This window comes from Nyctereutes procyonoides, unplaced genomic scaffold (assembly GCF_905146905.1).
Source record: "Nyctereutes procyonoides isolate TBG_1078 unplaced genomic scaffold, NYPRO_anot_genome, whole genome shotgun sequence".
NCBI lineage: Eukaryota > Metazoa > Chordata > Mammalia > Carnivora > Canidae > Nyctereutes > Nyctereutes procyonoides.
The window spans coordinates 101,810,157-101,823,683 of record NW_026575125.1 but is presented as its reverse complement, the minus strand read 5'-3'; the positions used below and the strand labels follow the sequence as shown (position 1 = coordinate 101,823,683).

Sequence of the window (13,527 nt, the reverse complement as noted above, 5' to 3'; positions counted from 1 at the left end):
TGTCTCATACTCTCCAGCTCATGCCCAGACATCCTGGAGCTGGGCGAGGAGCATTGGGGCATCAGAATTATTTCAGGCTGTGCCCTCAGACAGATTTGTGTTCAAATCCCAGCTCTACTACCTCCTAGCTGTGTGGCTGTAACTCTGAACCCCAGTTCACTTATCTGTAAATTAAGATCAATAGAAATAGCTGCTTCATTGGGTTACTGGGAATGTTAACTGAGGGAGGGCATGGAAAGTGTTTAGTCAAGTGCCTGGCACACAATCACACAATAGGTGTTCAATATGTGGGCTGTTATTGGTAATATTCACTAAGCATTCCGGGGTAACCTATAGGAGACATCACCACTGCCAGCCATCCCTGATCACTGTGCAGAGCATCAGAGTTAGCATCCTGGACAACATGTAGCCCTCCCCTCAGCTACCCCATTACATTACTAATGCTTCATTCAGCCCTTCCAAACCACATTTTGTCTCTTTTCATTGAGTATTTGAATATTGCCTCCTGCTTTCAGTAAATCTTCTATAAGCCGAGAGCCATAAAGGTGATTTTCTGCAGTGGAGATGAGTGTGCAAAGTGTATTTTACCAAGTTTAAACATCTCCCTCCACCTGCTGCTCTAATGTAGCTTTCTGCATTTTAATGCATTTTGGTGAAATGTAGATTTTGAAAATATGTGCATACAAAGTAAATCCTTTTAGGCTTTGCTATCAAGCCCAATTTAAGGACTTTAGTAGCCTCTAGTCTGGCTCTGTCTTATGAAAAATTAATTTTCATTTAGTCTGTGACATGTATGATTTCTCTAAACTAATTTTCTCTTTTCCTGGATTATTCCCTGTCAGAGCTGTTTGAGTGACAAAGAAATCCTTTTCCTGGGAGCAACTTTGACCTCGAGGCTAGCTTTCTTCAAATCCTTTGTGTTGATCTGAGATATAATTTTTAGCTCTTGGTTTTATTATTCAAAACTAGAACTCCCATGGAGATCAGTCAGAAGATCAGCAATGGGTGTGTTCTTCTCTTGCCAAGATCCCAGAGCACAGAAACAAGTGGGAGACTGAGGGACAGGCAAGGCTATTCTTGTTGTTTTAATTATCATTATTAAAACCTACCTATGGCTTTTGTGTCAGCTGGAAGTCAGTTTCAACACTGTCCTCCAGTCTTTCAGTTTTGACTTCACCATCCAAGGCAGGAGAAGCCCGGAAGGCTTATTTGCACATTTCTGTCTCACCCACATGATCTAAGGAAGTTTATTCCTTACTTAAGTCCTTCTGCTTTTTCGACTCAGTTAGTAGCTGGAGGGTCATCTTTGGTTGTACGCTTGTGCCAACACACAGGCTAGAGAGTGGTGTCCCTCCCCAGCTCTTCTCATTAGCTAGCACGGCTTAGATCACAGAAAGTTCCCACTGGGATGGGCCTTCAGGGTCATCAAATGCAGCCCCTCGTTTTACCAAGGTCAGCAACCAAATCCCAGAGACATCAAGCAACTAGCCCAGGGTCACACAGTGATCTAGGGGCAGAACTGACACTCCAACATTGTTTTCTTGGCATCCAGCTTGGTGGTCTTCCTACCCTGCCCCTGTGAACTGGTACTGCAGGCCCAGGGCTCAGCAGATGGATGGGTTTGCCCAGCTTTGGTTCCTACAGGGTGAACACAAAACTGACCTTATTTTTCTATCTGACTGCTGTGGTTTGACCAGCTGATCAAATTGAAACTGCTCTGGCCAGATCAACTGTTAAGTTTTGAAGGGAATGGAGCTAAAAATTAGTGTCAATAGTGTAGAGTGAAACTGGTTCTCCACTCACCTCTCCACTTAGTTTTCCACTCACCTAAAATTTGTTTCTTTGCTCCCCCTCTGCATCCCAAGCATCTCCTCCCTGCCCTGTTCTACAGCTGGCCCCAGGACAATGTGTGTTTGAACTGTGGAGGGCTGCTTGTATGCAAATTGTTTACAGTACAATAAATATATTTTCTCTTCCATATTATTCTTTCTTTTTTTTTTCAAAGATTTTATTTATTTATTCATGAGAGATACAGAGAGAAAGGCAGAGACACAGGCAGAGGGAGAAGCAAGCTCCCTACCAAGAAGGGAGCCCAACATGGGGTTCGATCCCAGAACCCTGGGATCACGACCTGAGCAGAAGGTACACGCTTAACTGATTGAGCCAGGCACCCCCATATGATTTTTTTCATAACATTTTATTTTCTCCAGCTTAATTTGTTGTATGAATACAGTATAATACATATAACAGGAGCACCTGGCTGGCTCAGTCAGCAGAGCAGGCAACTCTTAATCTCGGGGCTGTGAGTTTGAGCCCCACATTGTGTGTAGAGATTACTTGAAAACATAAATCCGGGCAGCCTGGGTGGCTCAGTGGTATAGCGCCACCTTCAGCCCAGGGCGTGATCCTGGAGACCCAGGATAGAGTCCCATGTCCGGCTCCCTGCATGGAGCCTGCTTCTCCCTCTGCCTGTGTCTCTGCCTCACTCTGTCTCTCTCATGAATAAATAAATAAAATATTTTTAAAAAACATAAAATCTTTTTAAAAATACATATAACATACAAAATATGCATTAATTAACTGTTTATATTATTGGTGAGGCTTCTAGTCAACAGTAGGCTTTTAGTAGTTAAGTTTTGAGGGAGATATATATTATATATGGATTTATTTTAAAGATTTTGTTTATTTATTCACGAGAGATACAGAGAGAGGCAGAGACACAGGCAGAGGGAGAAGCAGGATTCCTGCAGGGAGATCAATAAGGGACTCAATCCCAGGATACCGGGATCATTCTCTGAACCCAAGGCAGATGCTCAACCACTGCCACCCACATGCCCCTTATATGTGGAGTTTTGACTTTGAATGAGGTCATCACCTCTAACTCTCATGTTGCTCAAGGGGCAACTGCATGTAGCATCCCATATTATGTAGTTCGTGGTATTTCATTGGAGGGATCATTCATTAGGGCTAAGCATTGCTATCCTCCTCATCCCTTGTGTCTCCTGGGAGGGGTCTCACATATGTTTCCCACTCCTCAGTGTGATTAAATGGATTAGAAGCTTTCCTCCTCCATAGGATACAGGTCAGGAAAGCACTGAAGAGGTAGAGAGAGGTAGGGTAAGAAAAAGGAGCATATAAAGAAATGAGGGATCCCTGGGTGGTGCAGCGGTTTGGCGCCTGCCTTTGGCCCAGGGCGTGATCCTGGAGACCCGGGATCGAATCCCACATCGGGCTTCCGGTGCATGGAGCCTGCTTCTCCCTCTGCCTGTGTCTCTGCCTCTCTCTCTCTCTCTGTGACTATCATAAATAAATAAAAATTAAAAAAAAAAGAAATGAGATGGGGTGGCAAAGCCAGTCTGGGTCACAATTAGACCTATCACCCTCCACCCAAGGCCCGTCATTAAATTTGTGCAGGTTGGGGCACCTGGGTGGCTCAGTTGGTTAAGTGTCTGCCTTTGGCTTGGGTCATGATCCTGGGATCCTGGGATCAAGCCTTGCATCATCAGGCCCCCTGCTCACTGGAGAGCATGCTTTTCTCTCTCCCTCTGCTCCTCTGCCTCCACTCAAATAAATAAATTAAATCTTTAAGAGAATGTAAAAAAATACAAAACTAAATCTGTGTATGTTATTATTGTGGAAAATATTACAAAGAGCTCAAGCCAAAGATACTCAGAGTTAAAAAGCAAGGGAAATGAACATTTATGGAAGATCTACTCTTCTAGACACTAGACTAAGTGCTCTCAATGAATGACAACCCAGTAAGGGGGCTGTATTTAGTCCCATTTTCCTGGATGACAAAACTGAGGCCCTGATTCAATTCCAGGGCAACATCCTCTCCAAACCTCTGCTTTGTCCTTTTTAATAGAAAGCTCGCTTAAGATTGCATTCCTCTTTCCTATACCCTTAAACCAGCTTTTTTTTTAAAGGTTTTATTTATTTATTCCTGAGAGACACACAGAAAGAGAGGCAGAGACATAGGCAGAGGAAGAAGCAGGCTCCTTGCGGGGAGTCTGATACGGGACTCAATCCCAGGACTCTGGGATCATGCCCTGAGATGAAGGCAGACGCTCAACCACTGAGCCAGCCAGGCATCCCTAAACCAGCTTTCTGAAGGTACCTAGTCAAGCTGTCTAATAAGAACGCCAAATGAGGTGCAAAGAAGTAAAATGGCCATCAAGGGAGCTGAGTGGAGCCTGCAGCCTGTGGTTGCCAAGCCTTGGCTTCCCTAGTTTCCAAGGCCCAGCCTGCGTGAGTGGACTCTTCCACTTAGTGACAAGTGGGAATTCCACCTTAAGAAAAATAATGGGGGCCCCCCCTCCTCAGGGAACAGGTGATCATTGGTTTGCATGCTCGGCGGCGTCTGTGATGACCTCCATCCAGTGCTCATTTTGCCTCTGCAGTACACATTCATGTAGCACCCCAAATGTGTACACAGCACCCCAGCATTATCCTCCTCTCTTCATTCCTTGAGCCCCATTTTCTGTAAGGCTAAACAAAGAAAAATCAGTGTTTTGTGGGTGGGTGGGGGGAGAGGTTGGCTGTTGACAGTGATGTATCCAACATACCCAATCTGTTTATAATATTAGAGCTTAAATTTCTGAAGGGCTCGTTCATTAAGTACTGCCGTTCACTCAGTTTGGCGAGATGCATAAAAACAGAAACAAACTGCCTTGATAGTTTGCATGCCTTCAGTCTTTGTGACAAGAATCGCCTATTATTGAGAATATGAATGTTTTTGAGAAAAAAAAAAGGGAGACAGCTGGAAAGATAGGGCAGAAGAGAATGCTCAGGATAAGGGAAAAAGCACATTTCCTTAGTGTATTATGCTCTCTTTGAAGAGTCCCAGCACTTTCTTCAACATGAAATTTTCACTGTTTTTGTTCTAATTTGAGCAGGGGACCCTGCTTTCGCCCCTTGTGACATAGGCCCCAGAACAAGTCCAGCTGCTGGCTGCCCCGTGGGACCTCACAAACAAATAGAAGAAATCCAGGACCAGGCCACTGGCTCCCCCCCACTCCGCCCCACTGCAACGGGCACTGAGGGTTTGGCAGCACTTTGGCCCTTGAGGAAGACCAGAAATCATGTGACTTAGAAGTTAGGAGCAGAAAAGTGCCCTTTGAATCGCAACATCAACTCTGTCTTCTTACAAATGGGGAGCTAGCTGAGTCCAAGAACGAGCAAGTGGCTTCCTTGCTCATGAGTGGCAGAGCCGAGACTGGAACCCAGGTCTCTGAACTCCAGGGCCCACATTCTGCCAACTCTCCCTATTACACTCTCAGACTCCAGCAACCCAACAGATGTCTGGAAGTGCACTGCTTAGTATGCACTAAGGCTGACCTTTATGCTCCCAGAATCCTCAACCTTTTGTGAAAACCGTGGAAGGACAGTTCTGGAAAAACAATTAAAAACAAAGCACACTGTGGGGACAACCGGGACCTGGCTCAGCCTGCAGAGTCCTCCTTACCTGTCAAGTACTGAATCCCAAATACATGCATACATGTAGAATGTCAGGCTGGTCTAAGAAATACAGAGAGGCAAAACCAAAGACCTGGTAAGGCAGCCAGTTCTCTCCCTCTTTTTGCCACCCCCCCACGCCCCCCCACCCCTGCCCAAGTTCCCAAATAGGGCTGTTTCTAATGTATTAGGATCTTTGTTATTCAGTTCCTGAGAGGACCGGGCTTCTGGGAGGTGGGCCTAGCCCAGGACTGCAAGAGGCCTTGGAACTTCCTGCCAAGGCCCAGGCCTGGCCTCAGCAGAACACAGCTCTGGGGACACACGCACACACACACACACACACACACACACACACACACACACACACACACGAAGATTTTTCTCTTCTTAGCAGGGAGCCTCTTTGCCCCCAAGGGGGGGTTCTCTGAGACTTGTGGGACCCCCCCTGCTCCCTTCAAAGACACTTCTTTCCACTTCAGGATCCCCGATATTGGAAGAGAGATTAATTTCTTTTTCTTACAGCGTGAGGTGGATGGAAGAAAGGCTTGTAAATGCAAATATCCTCCAGTGAGCTATTGTGTGGAATCATACTAGATCTTTGGAAACTAGGCTTCTCGGCACCATCCCTCCTTTGGCTCTGCAACTACCAATCTGACTGCCTCTTTCCTCAGGGAGTCAGACTGTTACCTGTGTGTGCACATGTGTGCGTGCACCAATGCATGTGTGCATGTGTTCTCACGCATGTGCATGAATAAATCCCAACTTTCCCCTCTACTGGATACCTTTCCTCCTGGCATCTTTACCCAAAACACTTTCCCTGGGTCCAATTCCAGAAACTCCAACTAGTTGCTGGGGGACCTGAACGCGTGATCCACCCATTCCCAAATTGCTTTTCTAGGGACCCACAGAAAGCCATTATAAAAGTTCGAGGCCAGAGGGTTCTTCATATGGCACCATGAGGAGAGCCACCTACTGGCCTGAAGTGGCTGACTGCTGTGGGTACCCAAGGAGAAGGCAGCAGATAGCTGGCAAGCTGAGCTCCCCGGCCACCTTCACAGTTTCCCGGTCCCCTGGTTCACATCGTCACCTATTCTCAGGGGGAGCAGGCATGTCCCACAAACCTGGTGAACAGGGGAGGTCTGGGGGAAGCTGAGATGTCTACCTTAGAAGTTGCTGCTGCTCCTTACACAAGTTCATTTGTCAGAGTGTACCCCTGGAACCCTGAGACAGGTGGAATGCCTGAATGGCAGGATTCCTCCAAGTCCTCCCTGCCTGGAGCCAGACATACAGTCCTCTGCTGTCCCCGGTAGGTTTGGGGGCATGCGGAAGTCCAGCCAGGGCTGGAGAAATGTGGGGGAAGGTAAGGGCAGAGAGCACAGCTGGGAGGCTGCCTGAGAAGGACTCCTTCCTTAACTGGCCTATGACTGACTCAGTGGGGACCTCGGAGCTTAGAGCAGCAGGTAAATACAGCAAGTAAAATTGCTCAAGGGTCATCCTCACAATGACCCAGATGGTGAAGGAGGAATTGGTCCTATTTTACAGAAGAGGACACTGAGGCTCAGGAGGGGCTAGTGATTGTCTCAGGGCTGCCCAGCAAGGAAGTGATAGATTCTCAGATCAGTGCTTGTTGCTTCACTGCACAGAGGGATCAAATGTTCTGAGGGAGCCTGTCCCTGAGGAATATGCCCTCACTTCCACACTCGTCTCACTGTCCCCTCTCCCTTGGCCCTGACAGTGCTGCTTCGAGATGCTGCTGCCACCTGTGCCCCTTCTGTAGCAGTGGGGCTGGATGGAGTGGGCATTTGATCACAGAGATGTCAGTTCCTGATAGACAGCAAGCCCCACCTGATCAATTAGAACAGTCTGAGTCCTGAGTTCCCAGGGACATTGTCCTGAAGGGACAGCCCCTCTCCCCTTGCTCATTCTTACATCTGTGGTCCCTGCAGCCACAAAGAGCCTTTTAACACCAGGACTCAGGGGTGGTCTGCCTATTTATCAAAGTAGGTGGTGTCACTGTCCAGGAAATGGTGCCTGGTTTTCTGGGTCCAAAATCCAGAGCTCTGCTGTGTGATCCTGGGCAAATGTGTTTTCCTGTCTGGGCCTCGGTTTCCTCATTTACCACATCATCTTGGATTAGATGGCTCTACTCTGATGTAGTGTGCAGTCATGTATCTTTCCTTCAGTAAACCGTAGAGGAGTGAAGCCTTGCTGTAGGCACGGGGCTAGATGCTGGGGATTCAGCAAGGAAAGAGGAGTAAGGGTAAGTCTCTGCTATGGAAAAGCTCAGTTTCCCATTCTGTAACGTTTTTGTTTTTTGTATTTTTTTTGTTGTTATTTTTCTCATGATTTTCCTTCATGCTGACTTACCTTTTCAGAAAATGCCCCCGCTTCCGCTGGAGAATGGAAATTAGCAAAGAGAGAAGGAAAAGGTCCAATTTGCGCCTTTGCTATTTTAGGGGAGGTTGAAATTACCAGCCAAAGTGGAGTGATGTGCTCATTGGAGTGACCTCCGTTCCCCAAGACAGGAGAAACCCCAGGTCTTCTGCTTGTGAAGTGGCTCGAGCTCTTAGGCGTGAGGCATTATTACATAAATTCAAGCTCGCTGCCTATCCTTAGTACCCTGAGTTGCCTGAAGGGGGGAATGGCACTGCCTGCGTGTGCAGCCCGAGCGCTCCGGCCGCCGCTGCAACCGGAGAGAGGAGCGCCCGCCCGCACCACCTGTCCCCGCCGGCATTCCAGAGTAGAGGCCGAATTGGCAGGGAGCCGGCCTGGATCAGTCGCCGCCTCAGTCCGCACGGGCCCTCCTAGGGGTGTGTCTCGCGGCTTCAACTCCCAGCCGCTCCTGGACGAGCCCCTAAAGGCGTCTTCCTCCCCGGCGGGAGCCGCGCGCACCCCTCTCTTTGCGCTGCTGTCCCGAGGCCGCCGCAGGCGGATGCACGACCTCAGGAGACGCTGGGACCTGGGCTCCCTCTGCCGGGCCCTGCTCACTCGGGGCCTGGCCGCCCTGGGCCATTCGCTGAAGCACGTGCTCGGTGCGATCTTCTCCAAGATTTTCGGCCCCCTAGCCAGGTACGTTTTAGGCGAAAGAGGGACTCGCGCTCCCGGGCTGGGGCGCGCAGGAGCGGTGCGGGAGGGAAGGCAGCCGCGAGGGGGAGGAAAAGGCGCAAAGTTCCAGCTGGCCGGTGGCGGCTGGGCTCGGGGGCTCCGGAGGGGCGCGGCGCGCGTTTGGCCACGCTGCGGCTCCCTTCCCCCGGTTCCGCGGGCACCGGCAGCGCAGCGTCTCCGCTCTCTAGTCCGGCTGCCGGCGGACTCGTCCCCCCGGGGGAACTCCAAACGCCCGGCTCGGAGCTCCCTCGAGGCGGCCTCCAAGGTGGGCAACTGGGCGCAGGCAAGAGCAGGGCTTCGGGGCGCAAGGGGAGGGACCCCGCGAGTCGGGCAGGCGGGGAGGCGGCGGCACGCGCGCCCAGGGGATTGGGGGCACGAGCGCCGGGGGGGGGTGTCCGGTGGGCGAAGCAGGATGAGGATGGGAACCACCGAGAGTGGAGCGAGACGTGCGGGGGCTCGGACCCGGAGTGTTAGTTGGGGAGTGGGGAGACCGGGCCGGGCGGCGTCCGGTGGGTACGAAACCCCGCGACGCAGCTCTGGAGAGCTCCAGCGGGTGGAGAGGGCAGGCGGCCAGCGGGAAAAAGTCGGGGGGAGGGGGGTGTGCGGCAGGAGCCACAGCGCTGAGCCTGCCGGGAAGGAAGGAAGCGGGGAAGGGCGCCGCCGCCGCCGCGGAGTACTCGGTGTGGAGGGGAGGGAGGAAAGGGGCGCAACGGCGGCGCCGGGGGGAGGGGGGGCGGTGCGGGCGCACGGCGAGCGCGGGCTGAGCTGCGGGATTGACGTAACGAGCTTGGGTTTCCCCCAGCGTCGGGAACATGGATGAGAAATCCAACAAGCTGCTGCTGGCTTTGGTGATGCTCTTCCTATTTGCGGTGATCGTCCTCCAGTACGTGTGCCCCGGCACAGAATGCCAGCTCCTCCGCCTGCAGGCGTTCAGCTCCCCGATGCCGGACCCATACCGCTCGGAGGATGAAAGCTCCGCCAGGTTCGTGCCCCGTTACAATTTCAGCCGCGGCGACCTCCTGCGCAAGGTAGACTTCGACATCAAGGGCGATGACCTGATCGTGTTCCTGCACATTCAGAAGACCGGAGGCACCACTTTCGGCCGCCACCTGGTGCGCAACATCCAGCTGGAGCAACCGTGCGAGTGCCGCGTGGGTCAGAAGAAATGCACTTGCCACCGGCCGGGTAAGCGGGAGACCTGGCTCTTCTCCAGGTTCTCCACGGGCTGGAGCTGCGGGCTGCACGCCGACTGGACCGAGCTCACCAGCTGCGTGCCCGCCGTGGTGGACGGCAAGCGCGACGCCAGGCTGAGACCGTCCAGGTGAGTGCACGCCCGCGGCCGAGCGAGGCCCTGGAGCGCGGGAGCCGACCTGGGCCCGGGCGGGCGGAGGGCGGGGGCGGGGGTCGCGGCTGGCCGCTGCCGGCGCCCCCGTGCGCACCTCCCGGCCAGGCGGGCGCGCCAGGACTAAGCGGGAGCCAGACTCCTTGGCGCGCGCGCTCACCGCGCCCTGGCGGCCGCGGGAAGCCTGTCCGCTGCGGCCCGGGACGGCTCGGCTGTCCGTCGGCGGGTTGGCCTGTGAGTGCCGGTGAGTGGCCGCGGCTTGGGAGTGCGTGCGGTGGGGAGCGGCCCGGAGGTCCGGAACGAGCGCCCCCCGGCCGCTGCTGGAACAGGGTACCGCACGGGGACTCCGCACTGCAGCGCCGGAAAGAACCCTGAGTCCCTCTTGTCTTCTCTCTTCTTTTCTCTGCACCCCGCTTCCGAAGCCTTCTTTCTGCCCTCTCTTCCCTTTCCCGCTCCCGCATTCTCCCTCCTCCTTTTCTCACTTCCTCTATTTGCCTTCCTCTTTTTCTCTTGCTCCTGATCTTGTGGGCTCCTGGCCGCTCCCTCTTGCCTTCTTCTTTCTCTCACTTTGCCCCTCATTCTTTCTCTTTTGCCCTTTCTGATTTTTCTCTTTTTTGCTTCACTTTTGCCACTGCCCTCCTTTCTCTCCTCTGGCTCTGCTCTCCCTGGGCGAGCGGCAAGACCCCTCTGCCCCTGTTTGGGGACACCTGGAGAGACCTTGTGGTACCCAGCTTGCGCCCTCCACTACTGGCTGCACTCCAGGTATCTGCCGCGCTTTGCGAGTGCGAGGGACACCCTGCGTGCCAAAGGGCGAGCTGGGACGCTGCCCTGACCCCATGTAGGGTTCGGTCTTGAAAAACCTCTCCAGATGTACAAAAGCTGAGCTCCAGCATGCGGGGCTGGCAGCCCACGCGCCGGGAACCCGGGGCCAATGCGGGAAATAGTGATTTATGAAGAGCCTGTAGCCGGTTGGTTTCAAAGCTAGGGCATTTCCTTCATCCAGCTGCAATGCCCCGTTGCTGGAGGTCACGGAGTGCCGTAAAAGGGGGAGGGGGAGAAGGGCGTGTTGGGCTTCCTTTATGCCACTGTCCCTAAAACAAATCTGGGGGACACCTGTGTGTCTCAGTGGTTGAATGTCTGCCTTTGGCTCAGGGCGTGATTTCGGGGTCCTGGGATTGAGTCCCTCATTGGGGTCCCCATGGGGAGCCTGCTGCTCCCTCTGCCTATGTCTCTGCCTCTCTCTGTGTCTCTCATGAATAAATAAATAAAATCTTAAAAAAGTAAAACAAATCTGGACCGGGGCAGGGAGTTCAGGCAATGGCCTGAATAAGTCCAATTGCCCCGCGGGGCCCCTCTGGCCAGGGTCTTTGGGCAGGCAAGGACAGGGATGTGCTCCCTGCCTCCCCATCAGGTGACCACAGGGGCCCTGGAGTTTGCTGTTTACAGCAGCTACTTACCTGGATGGGCTCCCAATTCCCACCCCCACCCCCAGGCAGGGTACTCTGTGCCTTGAAGGAGGAGGTGCTTTGCAGAGGCTCCTGGAATGTGAGACCCAGTGCAGTTTCTTCTTTCTAGACCAGGCAAATGGAGCCCTCTGACTCTCCCTGGTCACCACTGAAATTTGAAGAGACATCCCTGCTCACTCTCCTTTCTCCTGGCTTCGCAGTATTTTTTCCTGAATACTGGGATTCTGGCAGAATCTGTTGAACTTTCACTGCCTTTACAGCCCTAACAGATTTCTTTTTTCCATCTGAAGAGAACCTTCACTCCAGGAAGGTTGCCACCTCAGTCCATTGTAAGAATTGTAGAAGTCATTGTCATCATAAGATACTGGTGTTTAGGAAGATCCCAAACAATTCAGCAATATTGAAAACAATCTCACTTGCTGATGGAGCTTGTAGGTGTAGTGAGGGATGGTTATATTTTTCTTTTTAAAAAAAGCTCTTTAGAGCAAAAATAGAATCCCACAGCCATGACTGTGCTGGTGAAGTAAAAATGAGATGTTGGCCACTGTGGAAGTCATGGCCATGTCTAGAGCCCCACAGGGCACATGTGCCTTTTCAAATCCTTCTGGACATGTAGGTCAGGGTGTGACACGGTCTCTAAACACACCTTATAAATGTGGCCCAGATTATGTATTTGGTGGCCACTATTCTCTGGCAGACCGCTTCAGAAATGTTCCATAAAATAATCAAGACCCCTCAAGTGGAGGTTCATCCTCTTAGATTGTCCCAAATTGAAGCAACATTATCTGACACGAAATGAGATTTTACTTGGACTTAAAAGGGTGATACCACAGTGCCATCTAGTCTAATCAAAGAAGAACCACTTTTTAAACAGTCAGTTAATGGATCTTACACCATTTGCACAAATTTAAAAAAATTGCTAGAGAAACATTGCTACCCCGAGTGTATCTTTTTATTTCATTAATTTCTGCCCACCTCCAGAAATCTTCATCTTGAAGAATAGTGGTAGCTTGAGGGTTCCAGAATTTCCTGAGGGTGCTGATACATCCCTGCCTTCAGAAGGACCAGTTCAGTGAGTTCTGATAATCTAGAAGAGAGAGGATATACATTAAGTGTATGTGAGTTAGAATGTGTGCAAGAGCATGTGTGGTGAGAATGTAGATGCAGGGGCAGCAGTGATACGTGGGGTGAGGAGTTGGTCTCAGGAGATGAGAGTCAGCCACGCAGAGTTCCCTTGTGGAGCGGCCTACCATGCCAGCTGGTGGTCTGTGTGTTCTGCTGAACTGGGGGGAATAGCGGGCTCTGTCTCTTTGGGCAGGGAGTTGTGACACCTGGGCCTTCACTGCAGGCCAGCCACAAACCAGCTATGTGACCTTGGACTGGAGCTATCTAATAAGCCTTGTATGTATGGAGAGTGCGTTCCAGTTGCTGATGAGCTTTCACATCCCCTTATCTCTATTTCACCATAAACTTGCAGTATCTTTGGGGAGAGGGAGGAGTGAACAAAAGTATCCCCATTTATCAGATGAGAGCACATCCCAAAGGTGCTGACGGACTTTGCCAAGGTCATGGAGCTCTGGGGTGGCCCCATGGAAATCATATTGCAGTTCTGTCTGCTCTGTTGACAGCACCTTGATTGCACAGGGTACTGACATGAGCACCGTGAGGCATTTCATGTTAGTAATGCCCGCAAAGTGAACACTGGATTAATGGGAACCGATAGTGTTACCACCTGCATGGTCACTGGGTTCAGTAATGTTACACAGGTGAGTTGGGACACAGGATAGGACCAGGGTTGCCACGGCCCCGGGGAGAACAGATTTCTGGCACCCTGAGGCTTTCTGTGCTCTGGGAGTGGAGGAGTGGGTCTCCTGGCTAGGTTGCAGAAAGGCCTCTCACTGCCATGTTGGAAATCACTCCAAAGCCACGCAGAATGGCAGGACACTTGGGGACCTGGTGAATAAGCAATGGGAGGAGTGCTGAGTAGCAACAGGGGCCACCTTCTGACTCACAGCCATCTATCCACGTTACAGGGGGTATGAGAGGCCTTGCGGCTGCAAGCCAAGACCCTGAATCCTGCTCCCAGTGCTACTTTTGTCATGCTTCCCTGCCTCAGAGGATGGCAGAGTGCTCGGGTGATATATAGCTGCTGAATAGAAA

General features: G+C 51.8%; 1 protein-coding gene across 1 annotated transcript in view; it reads left to right on the top strand.

Moving 5' to 3' along the window:
- Window positions 1-8,095: 8,095 nt before the first annotated feature.
- Window positions 8,096-13,527, top strand: part of HS6ST2 (heparan sulfate 6-O-sulfotransferase 2) — a 291,349-nt gene continuing 285,917 nt past the window's right edge. The window contains exons 1-2 of the mRNA XM_055338387.1: window positions 8,096-8,523; window positions 9,362-9,880. Coding sequence (XP_055194362.1) covers window positions 8,096-8,523; window positions 9,362-9,880 — 947 coding nt within the window. The remainder of the gene's footprint in view (window positions 8,524-9,361; window positions 9,881-13,527) is intronic.